This window comes from Danio aesculapii, chromosome 12, assembly GCF_903798145.1.
Source record: "Danio aesculapii chromosome 12, fDanAes4.1, whole genome shotgun sequence".
NCBI classification, from domain to species: Eukaryota; Metazoa; Chordata; class Actinopteri; order Cypriniformes; family Danionidae; genus Danio; species Danio aesculapii.
The window spans coordinates 28631880-28651013 of NC_079446.1; the positions used below are offsets into that span (position 1 = coordinate 28631880).

Genomic DNA, 19134 nt, shown 5'->3' on the forward strand with positions numbered 1-19134 from the left:
TGGATGGATGGATGGATGGATGGATGGATGGATGGATGGATGGATGGGTAGATAGATGGATGGATGGATGGATGGGTGGGTGGGTGGGTGGGTGGTTGGGTGGTTGGGTGGATGGACGGACGGACGGTTGGATGGATGGATGGATGGATTGATGGATGGATGGATGGATGGATGGATGGATGGATGGATGGATGGATGGATGGATGGATGGATGGATGGATGGATAGAAAGAAAGAAAGAAAGAAAATGAAACAGTATGTGTATGAAAGAGTACAGTAAAAAGCTGTTCCAGACTCTCACCCATAAATTTTTGCTTTTGTCCCTTGTGAAGTAGCTCTCTCTGTCATTAAACGGGAAGTTCTTGAGTCCTTTCCAGAGAAAGGAAATGTAGTAAGTGCACTAGAATAGAAACTAATTCAGATATGGCAAAGTTATAGTGGTTTGACCCTCCAATAATGTCACACCTGTCACTTCTTTAGTACTTTCGCAGACAGCTTTGCAAGACTGAATTCTTTTATATGCAATAGCAAGGTTCATGCATTAAAACTTGACATAAAGAAGTACAGACTTTAGACAGAAATATACTGTTATAGATCAGCTAATATCGCTGTGCACCTGTAATCTCAGTAAAAAAAAAAACTGTAACATGTTGTATTTTGGCAGTCCTTTACAGCCACACCTCATGTTAGTACTGAAGACAGATCATATTTTGGGATTTATGGGGTTTTACAACAGCCGTTTTTATGGAGTAGGCTAACATGATTATCGTTGAGAGGCATCCTTTATCATACACCTTCAACTTGTTACTATCAGGATGTCAATGTTGTGTTCCCAGAAATAAGTCAAAATTATCATTCATCCCTCAAACAGTTAAGTTTTTAAATTCCTCCTCTCTCTGATGCAGTTAAAGGCCAGTAGATTGGACATTTATTTAGAGTAGTAGTGGCATGGTACTTTGGGTTTTTAAATAATTTATTTATGTAAATACCAAGTGTGAAATTGTCAGATGTCTTTGTGGGTTTAAGCTGCAAATGAAATTTCCCTCTTGGGCAAATATATTTAACTAACTAACTAAGACTAACTAATAAACTAGTACAATAATTCCATTTTACTCTTTACTTGAATTTCTAACAGTAACAACCCTTTATATCTATGTTGCTCTTTTCTTACTTTGATTATTTCATTTAGAAATCACTTTGGACAGTAATGAGGCATGATGATTAAATATAAATTAAACTAATGTTAAAGGGCAGCTATGATGAAAATCATCTTTTGGACAGAATTGTGTGTAGGTATAGTGTGTCCATAGTCATATTGGGGTGATATAAACACAATAAGTCTCTTTTTTTTTCATTTCCCGGCATTTTTTTAAATTGAGGCCCACCGCAATGGGACGTAGGAGTGTGGTTTCTCCGCCCACCGAAATGATTGACAGCCGTGTATTAACATGTCTTCGTACTAATGTGTATAATCATATTAACAAGACAGGATGTGTGCAAAGTAACTATTAAAAGATTTGTTCAGCTCTCTGTGATCATCAATCATCATCAGAGGTGATCCAGAAGGAGTTTTACAAGTTTAAAACATTTTTAAAACAGTGCATGTTTGTGAAGAATTACAGCGATTTTACCGTCTTTACTTTATGACCACAGCCACGTGTCATTACAGTTATAAAAGAAGATGCTTCAATCCCAGTTTGTGGACATTAAATCAGGTTTATTTTGTACATTAACATAATGACATCCATACAGCAGTGGATAGTAACGTGTATCCTGTCCTGTTTATTGTGCAAAATCAGTGCAAAGTTAAATGCGTGCACTGTGTGTGTGTCTGTGTGTGTGCGTGAACTTTGTAACGACTTTGTGTGAGACTCATCGTTGCAGAAAGGCTTGCATTAACTCCACAACAAATATAACAAATAATCATTGGTAAAGTTCTTACTGTAGTATGTCTCACAAACGTTACGTGAGATCTGCTTATCATGCGTTTCACGTCCATCGCTCGAGTTGGAAAATCTGAACTTCAGCGGACATTCGTGCTGTGTTAACCAGTCAGGAGCTTGCTCTTATAGGGGCGTGATTATGACGTAGCACCTGCAGTTGGTGTTCCAGGGGGAAATCCTTCTGCCAACACTCATAAACGTGGTATGTTTGCATGTGTTTTATGTGTTTTTATGTACAGCACTTTGGTACTCATTGTGGTTTGTCGAATGTGCTCTAGAAATAAATTGAATTGAGTTGAGTTGACAACAGTTCATCAAACTGAGCTCAGCTCAGTCAGAAGCACAGCTGAAAGCCTTCATCATCCACATATAGTTTCTGGAGGAGTTGGGTGCACCTCAAAATAATTCTAGCAAACTCAGGCACGGCTCCAAATGAATCGAGGCTGTTTTTCAGTCTTCCTAAAGCACATAAACAGCTATTCTCTCAATAAAATCCATGTTAGCCATTTAGCAATGAAGCTAAAGTCACCGGGCAGACAGAAGCCCTGCCCGTGACGTGAATCCACGTCTATTGTGAAGTGAATTTGACATGAAACTTTAAATGTTCACTCATCTATTTATGCACAAATAGCACCATTTTGCGTGAACACAGCATGACAGGTAGGTGGGAATGGTGGGCAGGGAGAACTAGCATTAAAGGCACAGGAAACAAAAACAGCTACACAGTGTTCAGAGCAGAAAATTTCAACATTCTGAAAGATTATAATAAATAATCTGAGGGGTGTTTTAAGCTGAAATTTTACAGACACTTTCTGGAGACACAAAAGACTTATCCTAAATCTTGAACAAGGGGTAAAATATGTGTCCTTTAAAAAATACAAAGCTGGGTCAGTAAACAAAAAATATATTAGCCTTGTAAATGTTTAACATTAGCTAAAATTAATAAAAGCAATTCTCATTGTTAGTTTACCTTAACAAATTAAAAGAAACCTCACTGTAAAATGTTACAAAAACTGCAAATTTCCTAAAAATATTTTTATTATTCTTTTTTCCTTAGTACTTTAGACGATAGTTTAAACAATTTTAAGTGCTTTCAGAAACTGCATCTCACCAAAAAGTTTGCATGAAGTCACTTTAACTGGCTTTTGATATGATATTCCAAAAAATGCTGCAGTGAACACAAATACGTGAGCCCCGGTGTTATCCTCTCCTACACTTGACACACCGTGCACCCACCAAGGTCATTCACACTTAAGGCTGGCTGTGGAGATAGAAAGCAGCAGAACTTACGGTGACTAAAAGCAAGGCAATACAGATGCCAATTTAAAAGACAGTCAAGCAAGAGTCATGTGTACAAGAAGGTGGCAAATAATCCACCAACAAAATCATGAATGGAAAGAAGATGAGAAAACTGAATACATCTGTTACATAAAGCGATCTGTGATGTTCTGATTCTGGCAGAGGAGAAATGTAGAGATATTATATTCACCGACCAAACCTGAACCTATTCAACACCGGACTGGAGGCTGGCAGCATGATGGCTCCTGGCCAAATGTGCTAACTGTGCAGCGAGAGATTGCAGAGTCTCCGCTGTGCCAAACTGTGTTGAAATTAACCCAGTAATCAGAAACATTATGTTCTTGTGGGGAGAGCCCAGGCGATTGGCAGATGGCTAAGAGCATTAGAGAGATACCTGCCAAACGTTAGCCTCCTCTCTTCTCCTGCTGCGAAAGCCATTGTGCTGTGGAGAGACGAGCACCCCTGTGTTTCTGCAGCATATGGTGGTGTAAATATTGACTGATATTATAATTATGAACAGCATAATCTAATAATTAATCATGCACATGCTCGCATATTCAATACTCAAGCAGACACATACTGGAGGTGAGCCATTTGTACATTATGCAGGCTGGGAGACCATGGCAGATGCCACAAGACTGTAGTTTTGTCTACTGTGCTTATGATGGTTCAATCTGCAGTGTTGATCAATTTTGATGTGATGATGCTGAAATTGACATAAAGGTGTAAAGATTTTCACACAGAACAAAGCACTGTAGATTTATCAGTGATTCACTAGATTTTTTGCAAGAGACACGTCAGTATCATAAGGAATAATGCACATCCAGCCAGTGGTTTTGGCAGAATAAAACCTGACAGGGTAGGATTTGTCACAGCCAGGCCAGGATCTCCCCACCCACAGTCACCTGATTCAACCCGTTCTCTATCACTGCAATCAGCAAGATCACCCGAATTTTAATCACCAAGCACACCTACACCTGCACCCATCCCACCTCATAACAGTCACCCATAAATACCTGCATGCTCCCTCACTCAGTGTCTGGCATCAATGCATCGAGAAGGACAAATCACAGTCAGTCTATTCCAGTTCATTCATTCATTCATTTTTACGCAGCGGATACCCATCCAGCTGCAACCCAACACTGGGAAACACCCATACACTCTTGCATTCACACGCATACACTACAGCCAATTTATCTTATTCAATTCACCTGTACCGCATCTCTTTGGACTGTGGGGGAAACTGGAGCACCTGGAGAAAGCTCACGTGAACATGGGGAGAACATGCAAACTCCACACAGATTTTAGAATAGGGGTAATCTTGAAGAATAGGGGTATTCTTCAAGATGAAGATGACTGTGGTATGAAGACCATGGTTGTTTATAGTGACTTAAGAATTGTCTGATTGGAGAATCGTGGGTCCAGCTGTGATCAATCATAAGCATGTGATTTTCTCTAAATTAGTTTATAAATAAACTTCACTTAAATCAAACCTGCCATTGGTCGTTGCTAGGCCTATTTTAAGGGGCTGTAGCCTCCCTATATTTCTACTCAGGCCCCCTAAAACTTTTGCGATTAGCTCATAAACTGTACACTAAATTATTGTCTCAGTCCCCTTTAAATTTGATATGAAGACGGTAAACAGGTGTGTTGAGCCTATTTGGATCATTCAGAACTCAAATGGCTATCTCTGTTTTTGCAGTACAATTCAATTCAATTCACCTTTATTTGTATAGCGCTTTTACAATGTAGATTGTGTCAAAGAAGCTTCACATAAAAGGTCATAGTAAATAGGAACAGTGTAGTTCAGTTTGTAGTGTTTAAGTTCAGTTTAGTTAAGCTCAGTTCAGTGTCAGAGTCCTAACACTGTAGAGCAAATCCAACGATGTGCAGCTCTACCGATCCCAAACCATGCAAGGTAGTGGTGACAGCAGTGAGGGAAAAAAAACTTCACTTATTGGCGAAAGTGAAGAAAAAAAACCTAGAGAGAAACCAGACTCAGTTGGGCACGACCATTTTAATTTCTCCGCTGGCCAAACGTCAGTACAGTGAAATATTGCTAGTTTAGCATACAACCCATATTAAACATTTTAACTTTTATAAATTTCTTACTATTAAATTACTATATGTACTATATATATATATATATATATATATATATATATATATATATATATATATATATATATATAATTTTTTTTTTTACCTCAGGAGCTGAGCCCCCCTAAAATGAAATATCTTAAAATCGCCCCTACTGCCAAGTGTGAGCACACCCCAAGACTTATTTTTGAGTAGTAACTTAAAAGCATTAACTGATAAGTTTATTTCACCATTTGATCAGGCTTTGATTTTGCAAACTGTGATAAAGTCAGTTCGAGTTTTTCTCTCTTCATCTCTGTCTCTCCTTTTCAAGAATCTTCTTTTCATTCTGTTTAAAGAAAGTTACAGTATGAATGAAAACAGACTGTGAACACACAAACACACTTTCAGTCACTTTAGATCAACAGATTGCATAAGCCAAGTGAATTAATGAGCTTAAGTTTTCAGGCAAATACAGAGAGAGGGTGAGCACATCAGTCCCGGATCTGTGTCATGTAATGTAGTTTCCTTCTGAGGGAACTGACTGAACCTAACTTTACAAACTCAGGCCTGTAGCCTGGTGAAAAGGGTGGTACTTTTTTTTCTCAAAAAGTGGACATTTTTGCAGTTTTTCACCTGGTTTTATATTTAATTATGAGATTTAAATACTGCATTTTGGTGACATTTTAAGCAAATTTTTTTGCAGAATTAGCTTGTCAGATGGTCATCATAACCACACTTTTTAATGTACCAAAAATATTTCTTAAATATTTAGAATAAAAAATATTACAAATATTAATAAAAAAAACATTTATTACATCATATCATTAGAAAAAAAAGTTTTAAATTAAAAACTGTAGCCTATTGTCATTTATTAAGCAAACAACAAACTGGCCAGCACATTCAACTTTCCTCAGTCAAAATTTGTCAATTTGATTAATAAAAAACTAAATAATAATAATAATAATAATAATAATAATAAAGAGCTTCACAATTTTTTTCTGGCCTCTCTTGTAAAAACAATACATTTGAAAATTCGTGGATAACAACAATAGCCAAAATAGTATTCAAACTGATTTTAATATGGGCTGCTTTGGTGTTTCACATCTTTTATTGGTCATATTTTCTTTCAAGAATAAGGTCCAAGATTTAGAATAAAAGTTGCTTGTCAAATGTTTTCTCTATTTAAAAACAACACTGTAGCGAAATATGACTTCTGTCAGAGGTTTTCTTGCACAGCTGAATGTTGGGATGTTTGACTAGTGAAAAATGTTTGACTGTTTATGATGGCATAACTGTCAAAATAGGAGAAACGTGCTCATGTATGGGACAAATTCCGGACCTTTGTCAGTGAGGGGTGTCTTCCAAACCACCAGAACCCACCCAGTTACGGGCCTGTAATTCATTATATGAAATAATTATGAACATACAGCATTTAGTCCTTTACACATTATTTACAACCCTCTCTATTTTGAGTCGACAATGTTAATCTACTGTACTACAGCTCCCTCTGCTGGTTAAACTAATTAATTACACACAAAATAAATACATGAAACCAATGTGTGTGTGTGTGCGTATATATATATATATATATATATATATATATATATATATATATATATATATATATATATATATATATATATATATATATATATATATATATATACGTACTTGCTCGTACGTGTGAAATATAAAACTCTACACATTTTGCTGTTATGCAGACATTACTGAAATTCAATTCAGCAACACATTTTGGACACTTGTTTTGCTCAGGCAATGGCCTTATTGGGAAACACACACAGTTACAAAGTTCTCAGTAATTTCTCTATTGAAGTATTTGTGGAAAACAAAAGTCAATAAACAACATAATATAAACAGAATACGTCTACGTGATATAAAATATTGTTTCATAATAAATTGTATATTGTTTAATAAGTTGGCCTGGGAGTTGATATAACGCTTTTATATTGCGTCTTATTATGTCTAATAAATTTATTTTTTATTTATTTAAATTTTTGATTTATGTACAATAATACAAAAACCGTAGAAAAGTAAATCGCTACAAAATGAGCACTTACGTGAAGCACTGTTATTAAACATTGCTAAATAAAGTTAGAAATGAAGGCGTGCCAAAACGTCAGAGGAAATGACGTTGCCAAGGTTCTCTCCCCAAGTTTGTACGGTATGCTCCGTATTTTGCCTCCGCCAGACAAATACGTTCCAATATACATACTTTCCCGAACATATATTGTCTGTCTTGACCAGATTCAACACGCAAAGATAACCGTACTCAACACGAGTGTAGATAAACGTGTGTATGCTTATTTTACCTTTAATATTGTTAGACAAACCCCATTACTTTGAATGTAAACACGTCCTGACACTACGCATGCGCACTGAGACAAACGCACTCGTATATTGGGACATTGTGCAGATTCGAGCCTGAAAATGGGGGACAAACAGCAATAAAAGTAGGATAGAAAGCTCATTTAGGACATGTTTGTTCTGATTATTAGGTTTTGCAAATGCGGCATAGAAATGTGGTATAGAATGCTTGCAAACTCGCAGTGTAACGAAAATGATTTGATGTTTTATCACCTCGTTTGCTAACAGCGGCTAGCTAGCATCATGATCAAAATGGAGGCAGGCTATTTATTATTAGCTCAAGTTAAAATGGTTCGTGCCTCTTGAACCGTAAACTGAGAATCAATTCACTGTTAGCTTTAATAGTTAGTATAATAAATGCGTGAATGTTATATCGGTAGTGAGATTCGATGATCTGTTTAAGGTCAAGCAACTGATTTCAAGTCAGTAGACATTTATGACTATCTGGTATGTGATTGCGTTTGGTGTTTTATTCAATATTTGATCACGGAGTGGGTTTATTTAAACCTTTTAATGGAAGTTAGGTTGTATACATAGACATGAAGCATGCGTTATTTTGTGTGCAGTTTTCATATTTGCAATGCATTCAGTGGAATCTTAAAACAAACATTTGGCATTTGCATCTATCATTTTACATACTTGATTCTTATTTTGTGATTTATGTTTTTCAAGTCTGCAGACACACCTCTATTGGAGCCATGGTTCATCGTGTAGAGGTTTTCCTTCGCCATGAATATGCGACCCGAATGCTTTTCTAAAGCAGGATTGTACTCAAAGAATTGTGACTTCAGCCCATCTCAAACAAGACATCCAGTTAGTGTCCAAAGAGAGATCAGAGATCCTCTATGTGACACACCAGACGACACTAGAGAACATCTGATCTCGCAAAAGAACTTAGAACGGGCTTCATTGCCTTCAAAGCCTGGCAGAGAGTTGATCGTGGCTTCAGAGGCTGGCTCTGTGGGCACAGAAACACTGTCATCTCAAGCTAAACAAATGGGGGGTGAAGGCACCCCTGTAAAAAGTAAAACTCCTTTTGGACAGACCAACGCCATTGATAACAAGCCAGAGTTTGTATCCATGAATTCTCATATTAATTCTAGAGACCCTGTTGGTGAGAAAAATGCTAAAGAGACTATGGGGGCATCTCACGAACACTCGGAGGGTAAAAGGACCAATATGAAGAAGATCAGTGGCAATCCTCATGCACAAGCGTCTTGCCTTAAACAACTGCTGTTGCTTCAACTGGACTTGATAGAACAACAACAGCAACAGCTACAGGCTAAGGACAAGGAAATAGATGAACTCAAATCAGACAGAGACACGGTATGTGCACTTGGGGTTAGAACGGGTTTTTGAGCTTAAAATGCATTCGTTTGATCAAAAGTGTCAGAAAAACTATTTTAAATAAAAGCTGTTGATTTATGTTAATGAGAAAATCTGATTCCCCAAATTTCTAATACTTAGAAAAGTACAGAAAATTTGTGATTAAACCTTCGTGACTAAAAATCAGGATTATTTCACCAAATGTGAACAACTGTGAAGTGAAAACATTGGGCTTGCTTTGTCTAAAAATCTAAACATGACACTAAATCTGCATATTTGAATGATTTTAAAGGATCGTGTCACATTAAAGATTACAGTAATTATGCTGAAAAAAATCTGGCCCCAACCTTTGATTGATAGTATTATTTTGGCTGAATGCTTGTACTTGCAACAATGTTCACTTCTGTTGAATGTGACTTTCTTTGAAACAGCTGCTTGCCCGTATTGAGCGGATGGAACGTCGTTTGCAGTTGTTAAGCAAGGAACCACGTGACAAGAGGCTCTTCCAGCCTTTAGAGAGATGGGTTCCAGACACCGATGACTTTTGGGAATCAGATTTGGGGGACAGCGTGCAAACTCAGGCATCCAAGTCAAGTGGCAAAGTGCAAAAGAGGTAAGAATGGGTTGTTTTTAATGGTCATTTATTTTGTGATTTTTCTTCAAATCAATTGTTTGGTTATATAAACTGCCTTTGCCTTGGCTGATTTGACCTGTAATCACTAAACTAGAAAACTAAGCGCAACTGAAACAAAGACGCAAAGGTCAAGAGGCAAGTCCACAAGGACAACTCCCCAAAAATCAGACACAAGCGGGCCATCACCATGTCAGCGTGAGCTGCGGAGCAAGGAGACCCCAGAGAAGGCAAACACTGGGAAATCGTCCAGAAAGACGGACCAGCATGCAGAGGGAGAAAGCAGCAAAGAAGCAGAAGAACTTCCCTACATGACAACGACTGAAATGTACTTGTGCTGCTGGGAACCTCCAGATTCTTCATTACAGGAAGATTGTCCAAAGAAAGAAGAGGATGTTGCAAGTAGGTTCCTGATTCAAATGCAGAATGCCATATATAAATGCTGGTTAACTATTAGTAATGTGAAAAATATTTTCGCAGTACCATCGTGGAGGGAAAACATTATGGAACCCCTAAAGGAGGAAGATGCTGCTGATCTCCCTGAAGTAAGACTCATCATTTTTGTTGTACAGGAATCTTGACTATGACGTTCACTGTCATTAACCGGTCTCTTGTTTGTGTAGAGTCTTGATGACAGCGTTTTCCTGAAACGGCATGCCAAGTTAGAACTTGATGAGAAGAGGCGAAAAAGGTGAGATCTTTAATGTCACAGAAATCATCTTAATATGCTGATTTAGTGCTCAAGACGTTCATTTTTATTATTAGTTTAAAAATAAAGAGATATGCCTTTTTCAGTTTTTTGATGAGCAGATCATTCAAAAGAACAGCATTCACAGCAATATCCCAGAATAAAATAACTCCTCTTCTGAAGATGAAAGACATTAATATGTATTCTTTTATGTAAGTGCCTGAAGCAACAAATAATCATATTAATGCTTTTCCTTTATTATCTTGTATCTTTTCTCCTCATTAGATGGGACATTCAGCGAATACGTGAACAGCGTATGCTTCAAAGACTGCAGCAGCGCATGGAGAAGAAGAAACCGAATGTTGTTCAGGAGAGCGAGCCTGAGGTGTCCTCATTTCACCCCGATTTGGAAAATGGTATGACCCTCAGGCAGATTCATTTCATACAGTATTTATTTATGAATGCCTGTCACATATTTTCTTTTTTTTTTTTTTGTACAGTGGAGGCCATCATGGTCACACCCTTTCTGCCCGTAGTGGCATTTGGACGGCCTTTGCCCAATTTGACACCACAGTAAGAGTCTTTTTTCTTTTTGACATCTTTTCCATTTCCACCTAAATGTTAAAGTACAATTTAAGTGTCATGTAATGTGTCAGTCCTCTTTTGTCTTCTGTCAGGAACTTTGAGTTGCCATGGCTCGATGAAAAAAGTAAAGGTCGTGTCGAAAACCAGAAGAAACAAACTCCACACAGGACCTGTCGGAAATGAGTCGCAAAGATTCTGGCCAAGTGTCCGGCTTGAGTGCCACATTCTGGAGCGATACTTCACAACGTCACATTAAAGCAGAATTTGATCAGTCGTGTGATGGCATCTGCACTCAATCTGCTCACACATAGACTGTTTCGTCGAGAAGGAAAAGGCAGCAATACAGCTTTGCTTTCTGATAATAAAGCACTAGCTGCCCGGCTAACTGCTATTTTAGTTCCTCACAATCATTGTGTGGCCTTGTTTTGAACCTTTACTTGTAGTCATGTTCTGGGTACTTTGACGGAGGTGAAGTGATATCGGTTATTGCAGGCTTCACTGCAAACACTGTTTTAATGTCCACTAAACTGGTTATGGAGTATTGCTGCACATTTGCATGTAATTCCTCAGTATATTTGTGTTGAGAATGACGTTTGCTTTTGAAAATGTAATTGTGCATGAATGTCATGAATATCCTATGCCTAAAAAATGTACATATTTTTGTAAGCATAGTGTAGTTATTTAGATAGGAAAGATATTGGCAGGATTAGAAGAGTTCCCTGATGTAAACAAGTTGAAAGAATTATTTGTATGGCCGTTCAGGTGTCAACAAATCGGTTCAGCATCCCGTGCTGGTTTAAGGACGCTGCCCTAAACGTTATTTTTGGATTCAGCAGTTGGTTTGCTGATGATGTTTTTGATGTACCTCAAAAATCTTATTTGAAAATACATTTATTTTACGCTTCTGTTTGCTTTAAACCTCATCCATGTCCAAAAGTGTTGTTGTGTCTTTATTAACTTAGCATACATTCTGTGCCTCATGGGAGTCATTTCAGAGCATGTGTGGTGTTTCCCTAAAGATTTTTTGCTAAACATCTTGTTCTATCTAACAGCGAAACCTGATTTTTTTCTTTCTGTGTGTGTGTAAATGCTTATTTTTCTCACCACCACACATATCAATAGCTTTTGTTTCTTGTGGATGTGTACAACTGGATCTCTGTACATAGCTTTACTGACATCCATTGGCTGTAAATAAGGAAAATGTTGCTGTTATTTTTTTATTTAATGTCAGAAATGTTGTATGTCCAGCATAGATATAAAAATTGATAGGATTATTTACAAAACAAGAACTTTTGTTTTTCAAAATAATAAAAACAGAACACGCTCCTGTGATTCCATAATTGATGCTTGTTTAAGTTTTGTGAACTTGAAGTGGATCAAAACCTTCATTCAAAGTTGTCCTACAACTAACTACAGCTATTCTTGTTCATTTATTATTCCCCCCCCCAAAAAAAAATCACTGGATTTGGATGGCAAAATTATGAGAACAATTTTATAAGAAAAATGTAATAATCTTATTCTGTTATGCCTAAGTTAGTTAAATTGTAGACACATTGTGAGAATCATACACAAGTGTGACATTATTTCACTATAAAATAAGCCAATGATCACAGAAGAAAATCATTCCCTTCATAGAAAGTGAAAAAATGTTTATTGAAACAAAAAAAATATGCAAAACCAGAAATAATTTGTCAAAATATATCACCTCTTTTAATTCACCATGAGATAAATACACTAGTAATATGTCTTTTAGTTTTTACTAATAAGTCTTTAGATTATTTTATGATAAAACAAGCTTTGGAAAACAGCAGCCAAATATTTTTTTTTAAATGAAATGATCAAAGTTAATGAGATTTTGCCTTGTTCATAAACCTTTGAGTTTATGAAGGTTTATAGTTTAATGAACAAGCCTAAGTGTAGGCACTATAGATTCAATCAATCTGATAAACATATATATGAACCACCACATATATTAGATGAAGGTATTTACTACTAAAAGATAACAATGAAAATATTATGATAGTATAATAGCGTGGGTATTTCAGCAATTCTCTGTTATACCTTTATATAAACAGATTGAAAAGTGGAGTGATGTTTTGCATCACATATATAAAAAGATCAATATAACCATCTGTGCCTATTAGAATAAGGGATGACCAGTTTTTATATCCTTGAAATATTTAGTGTTAAAGTGTCCCCTAAAGATCAACTTGAAATTGTGGGGTAACATACTCTGTTGGCTTCATCACCCTTAAAAAGACTTGGGAGCAGTCTGATGCATTGCATCTTCATTTGGGTTACGTGTTTGGTAACATTTAAACAGCACATGTCATAAAGGGAGACAGAAAAACCAAAGGGACGCATTCAAGCGTCTCATGTCAGAAAAAAACAACAGCATTCACATCTTCCCCCTTTTCTTTGCATTATCAGTCTACACTTTAGTGAAGCGAACTCTTGACCAAAAACAATTCTGAATTAAAACCTGTACTGAAAGTCTTTTCCTTCTCAGTCTCTTCTGAGATTATTCAGCCTCTCTTCCAAGTCAGCATCAGCATCGGCCAGCGTAGGCTGCGGCTCAGCTTTCTTCCCAGCAGCAACTGACAGACTTCCTCCAGTAGCAGGCAGGTCTGTATCAATTGAACAGAGAAGTCAATATAATCACAAGCCAGTGCATTATTCTAAAGAGCAATAACTGCTGTAATATTCACACTTACTTGAAAGTTCATCAGAAAGATTCAGACCCAGCTCATCAAGAACTTGAGAAACAACAGCATCACTGCATATAAACAAAATCAGTGCATGTGAGGAAATTGCAGGGTCTACTATGTAGCAATACATTTTATGTTTTTTTTTTTGAGGGGTGGGGGCGCTTGTTTTGTTTTACTTGACCCTGACCAATATGATAACCATGCATTTATACTTGATTCACTTAGCTTTTAAAATGTAATTTATGTTGTGCTTTAATTCATTTAGTGGACATTTTTGTCCAAAGCGATTAAACGTGATGAAACAATACACACAAGAAAGGAATTGATGGTACTCAGAGAATTAAGAGCTACAGTAAGGTGGGGGAGGTGAATTACTTTTTAATTAGAGGTTTACTGAATATCTTATACACACCAGTGTTTCCTCTAGGATTTTTTCCAGCTGTGGCGGCAGGCCTTTTTTACGCAGATCTACCAACTACCTGTGGCGTTATTTCAATGACACATGTCGTGAGCGCAGAATTAGAAGTCGAGATCGCATTTATGTAACAGCCTACGAGCATCAGTCAGCACGTAATCTTAAAGGGTTAAACAAATGACGTACAGCACTACTACGGTTACAGAAAAGTTTGCTTTGTTATAATTCACTTTTTAATACGTTTTGGTGCGATTATCACCCGCTATTAAAAAAACAAAATGTTTTGAATGAGAAGCTGTAATGTAGCCGTGGCGGGATGAATCTTGGCGTGGCGCCCCGCCATGGAAGAATGAATGTAGCGGAAACCATGCACACACACACACACACACACACACATTTATACATACACGAATATATAGGTGAAGACAAAATTATTGCCCCTCATGTGAATATTTTTTTTAGATTTCCCAAATTATGTCTAACAGAGCAAGACATTTTTCACAGTATTTCCTATATAATTTTATCTTTTGTAGAAGGTCTTCATTAATTCAGTCATTCTCATTTCAGTTTAGTCCCAATATTAATCCGGGGTCGCCACAGCGGAATGAATCGCCTACTTATCCAGCATATGTTTTACGCAGCGCATGCCCTTCCAGCTGCTACCCATCACTGGGAAACATCCACACACACTGAATCACACACATACACTACGGACAATTTAGCTTACCCATGTAGAAGGTCTTATTTGTTTTATTTCAGATAGAACAAAATGAATTGTTGAAAAATATAATGTACTGCCATCAAGACAAAGATAAAAGAAATCAGTTATTGAAACTATTATACAAATCTTTCTGTTCAACAGAAATTGGGAGAAAAAATATACAGGGGGCAAATAATTCTGACTTTATCTGTATATTCAGACACGGAGCTTAAGTAATTAGATAATATTTCACTTGATTTCAACTACAGATTTTACTAGATTACAAGAATAATGCAAAATGTGTTTGTGTCAATAAGCAAATATTTATAAAAATGTATATATATTTATATATTCTCACCTCTCCTCTTCATCGTCTTCATCTCCCATCGCATCATCAATTGCATCATTCATCATCTCCTCCTTCATGTCCATAATTTCACTTTGGCGCTCAAACTCCATCATGATCTTCTGAATCTGTGGCAACTTCAACTGCATTAAGAGAAAAAAGAAATAAATATCGACACACGCATAAGAACAAACGGTCTTTTAGGCAGGACTTTTTAGCGGATGTACAGTACCTGTCTGTTCATGGTGGCCATAGCTTTGGTGACTCCTTTCATGGCCTGCGCCATGCTGTTGTTTGATTTGAGGGTTTGAATTTTAAGGCTGACAGCTTGGATATTGGCTCTCATCATGATGAACTTCTTAACATATCGTCTTGTACGAACCAGATCCTTAGCCATGATCTTCACAGCATCCTGCCGGAGAAAGAATGTTACTTGTAAATGAGTGTAAATAAAGTCAACTGGACATCAAGTGAAACCTCATTACCATCTGTCCTTGTTTGGCCATTTTTTTAATGTCTGCGATTATTTTCTTTTCCTGTTGCTCCAGTCTCTGCCGTTCTCTGTCTAGATCCCGCATGGCTCTATTTAGTGCTCTTTGATTCTGTCTGAGCATCTCCTCCGGAGTCTTTCTCCTTCCAAACAGGAACTCCATCTGACGAGCAAAACAGATAGCAGTTAGGACAATTTTAAGGGTTTCCATGATCTGTTAAACATCCAAATGGCGTTAGATGGCACTTCATTCATTCATTGTCCTTCGGCTTAGTCCCTTTATTCATCATTGGTTGCCACAGAGGATGCCCGTCCAGCTGCAACTTAGTACTGGGAAAAACCCATACACTCATTTACACAAATACACTACGGCCACTTAGTTTATTTAATTCACTTATAGCGCATGCCTTTGGACTGTGAGGGAAACACACCCCAACACAGGGATAACATGCAAACTCCACACAGAAATCCCAACTGCCCCAGCTGGAACACGAACCAGCGACCTTTTTGCTGTGAGGCAACAGTGCCAACCACTGAGCCACTTAAGTCACAAAAAAGGAATTCAGATTTACTGTGATTTAATAACAATGGCTCCCAGACACGTGATGCTGACATCATATTTTGCAGGTATGTCATGAGGCATGACAGAGCTAATTGAGTGTAACTGAGTGTACTCTCAAATAAAATATTCAAGACATTATGAATCAAGTGACATCACCAACCGAGTAAATACTGTCAAATTACTATATACCCTCTCAGTTTTAAGACTACTTTTGAAAAAATTCATCTTTATAATTAGTATATATATGTGTGAGTTACGCTGTCAATGAACCGAACAATTCAGGATTACGAACACTTACAAGATGAAAAACATGACAAATATTTACGCTCATATTTTGAATCATAACGTACTAAATTAATGTCATTTCATAAAAAGATGAAGGCTCATCCCAAATAATTGTAACGAGCTCAGCTGCTAAATTTAGCTCGACAAAGGAAATAAAAACGAGAGGCCTGTGAGTTATCGCTCTCTTTAGTACCTTGACTTTTCTTTATGTGGAAAACGTCCACCGGAGACACCAACAGCTGAACAGACCAAATATCACGCCGTCGTTTGTTTCTTATTGAAGTTCGTCGATCAACCCGATTGTTTTCCCCACTCTACCTTCTTCCGCGTATGAAAGTCAATACTTCCTTTGTATAGGGCTACGTCACGGGAAATGCGTCATAAATTACTTTCCATCAACAACGAATGACTCAGTTATTCATTCATTTTCCTTTCGGCTTAGTCCCTTTATTAATCAGAGGTCGCCACAGCGGAATGAACCGCCAACTTATTAAGCATATGTTTTACGCAGCGGATGCTCTTCCAGCCGCAACACAACACTGGGAAGTTGACTCAGTTATTTCAATACATTTATTTTTTTGAGTGTGAATTTGTTTAGAAGGTTTGGTTAGACTTGTATCATTATTTAAACACAAAGGTAGGAGCTACCTTCGCACAATATTTTAGTTTAAAAGAAAGTATTTGTTATTACTCAGAATCTGCGCATAAATCTAAAGAATTTAGCTCCAACTGTTTTATTTTGTTTGGATTTTTTTTATACATAAAAATGCATGGCTTCAATCCCTACTTTTCGAGATTTTCTGACTGAAGTTGACTTATTGCTCAAATCTTTCTGAATGTGTAACAACAAAAAATGTGTCAGATTTTTATGACACATAAAAATCCATTTTTATGACACATAAAAATTCATAAAAGTACTATATGAATAACTGTTGTCTATTGACTGATTTCATTTAGATAGCTTTCCTGTAATGCTCTTAATTTATTTATTTCTATAGACTTTTATACAGTTGTAATTTACTTACCACTTTCTTCGTTTTGTTAGTCTTTTTTCTTTCTGCAGTTAATGTAACTTGTATTTTCCCTCTCTTGTATCTCTCTTATATTCATCTCCTGATTGTGGTTTCATGAATAAAAAAATGTATAAAACAAATCAGAGAGGAAAAAAGACTCAAGTATAATAAAAAAATAATAAAAAACAACTTTGTAATTTACAAATGCACAATTAAGAAAAATATATTATTATGTATTCACCTTCTTTTCCATCCTATTAATCATGGATGCTATTCATTGTGTATTGTATGTATCTGATTTTATGTTAATATATCTTGTAATTTTCAACCAAAACTCTTCAATAAAAAAGATGACTGTTGTTTTTATGATACTATTGTATTGTTAGTATATTTTAGAAAACTGGGTACTGTATAATTCTCTAAATTTGTTACTTTTATATATTGCAATTACATTTTTATCTCATAATTATTAATAAATAAAGTATTTTCAGTCTTTTAAAGGTTTAAAATTATTATTCATTCATTTATTCATTTTCGGTTTAGTCCCTTTACTAATCAGGGGTCGCCACAGCAGAATGAACTGCCAACTTATCCAGCATATGTTTTATGCAGCGGATGCCATTCCAGCCGCAACCCAACACTGGGAAACACCCATACACTCTGGCATTGACACACATACACTACGGCCAATTTAGCTTATTCAATTCTAGCGCATGTCTTTGGACTGTGGGGGAAACCGGAGCACCCGGAGGAAACCCACGCCAACACGAGGAGAACATGCAAACTCCACACAGAAACTGACCCAGCCGGGGCTCGAGCCATCAACTTTCTTGCTGTAAGGCACCACATTTCTACCCAATGTGCCACTGTGACGCCCTTAAATTATTATTTATAAATAATATTAATAATAATAATAAAAATAATAATTTGTATTTAATTTTAGTTTGTCCTGCAAATTTGTATCTATTCATTTTTTCTTCCCCCTGTTATTTGTAATTGTTTTTTTCCATCGTCAATGGTATGTTATGACAGACATGACTCCAGATTGTTTAATTACTGTATTTGACCCTAATTATTGTGTTAAGCTGCCTTGGGATGTTCAGGTCTGGGGGTGGGGCTTGAGTTAAAACAAAAAATAGAAAGAAGAAAAGTGGAATGTTTACTGCTGCATTGTATGAAAATTGTCTTCTCCTTCAATTAAAAAAATTAATTATAATAATAAATTAAATGTGTGAATGTGAGTGTGTATGGGGGTTTTCCGGTACTGGGTTGTGGCTGGAAGGGCATCCACTGCGTAAAACATATGCCGGAATAGTTGGCGATCCGTTCTGCTGTGGCGACCCCTGATAAATAAAGGGACTAATCCAAAGGAATATGAATGAATGAACTTGTCATATATGGGTATTACTGATAAATTTTCAAATCCCTTTAACCTCATATACAGCACATCATATATCTTTTTTTGCACAGATTTTTACTAAATAGCAATGTTTATTTGGTGTTTTGGTTTATTTGATGTCAATAAATGAAGAAAATACTAAATGGACTTCATAAAGTACTGTAAGAAGAATAATAATTCTCATAATAAATGTTTTTATTAGTTTCGTTCATGGTGGTTTATTCTGCTGTAGCGAGCCCTGATGAATAAAGGAACTAAGCTTGAACGAACGAATGAAG

At 36.6% G+C, this 19134-nt stretch overlaps 2 protein-coding genes across 5 annotated transcripts; one reads left to right on the forward strand and one right to left on the reverse strand.

Moving 5' to 3' along the window:
* The first annotated feature begins 7549 nt into the window (after positions 1–7549).
* msl1b (MSL complex subunit 1b) lies at positions 7550–12262 on the forward strand. 4 transcript variants are annotated; one of them, XM_056469209.1, is made up of 9 exons: positions 7701–7794; positions 8381–9034; positions 9466–9647; positions 9763–10067; positions 10146–10210; positions 10289–10356; positions 10639–10769; positions 10854–10926; positions 11010–12262. In XM_056469209.1, the coding sequence occupies exons 2-9, from the start codon at positions 8438–8440 to the stop codon at positions 11119–11121; spliced, it is 1533 nt and encodes a 510-aa protein (XP_056325184.1). In that variant the 5' UTR covers positions 7701–7794; positions 8381–8437; the 3' UTR covers positions 11122–12262. The 4 variants fall into 4 exon arrangements, with proteins under 4 accessions (XP_056325183.1, XP_056325184.1, XP_056325185.1 ...); XM_056469210.1 differs by having other exon boundaries at positions 11031–12262; XM_056469208.1 differs by lacking the exon at positions 7701–7794 and adding an exon at positions 7550–7634 and having other exon boundaries at positions 9763–10210; positions 11031–12262.
* Positions 12263–12572: 310 nt separating this feature from the next.
* Positions 12573–16795, reverse strand: chmp2a (charged multivesicular body protein 2A). Its single transcript, XM_056469211.1, has 6 exons — positions 16638–16795; positions 15593–15760; positions 15340–15519; positions 15120–15250; positions 13653–13714; positions 12573–13565 (listed from the first exon to the last, which is right to left on the reverse strand). Exons 2-6 carry the CDS (start codon positions 15758–15760, stop codon positions 13444–13446), a joined length of 663 nt encoding a protein of 220 aa, XP_056325186.1. The 5' UTR covers positions 16638–16795; the 3' UTR covers positions 12573–13443.
* Positions 16796–19134: the final 2339 nt, after the last annotated feature.

Bases quoted from the DNA above. Each gene is read 5' to 3' on its own strand.
- msl1b (XM_056469208.1), top strand. From the start codon at position 8,438: ATGAATATGCGACCCGAATGCTTTTCTAAAGCAGGATTGTACTCAAAG. The intron at 9,035-9,465 runs GTATGTGCACTT...TCTTTGAAACAG, and splicing joins TCAAATCAGACAGAGACACG to CTGCTTGCCCGTATTGAGCG. The intron at 10,770-10,853 runs GTATGACCCTCA...TTTTTTGTACAG, and splicing joins TCACCCCGATTTGGAAAATG to TGGAGGCCATCATGGTCACA.
- chmp2a (XM_056469211.1), bottom strand. From the start codon at position 15,760: ATGGAGTTCCTGTTTGGAAGGAGAAAGACTCCGGAGGAGATGCTCAGA. The intron at 15,520-15,592 runs GTAATGAGGTTT...TTTCTCCGGCAG, and splicing joins TGGCCAAACAAGGACAGATG to GATGCTGTGAAGATCATGGC. The intron at 13,566-13,652 runs GTAAGTGTGAAT...CAATTGATACAG, and splicing joins TCTTTCTGATGAACTTTCAA to ACCTGCCTGCTACTGGAGGA.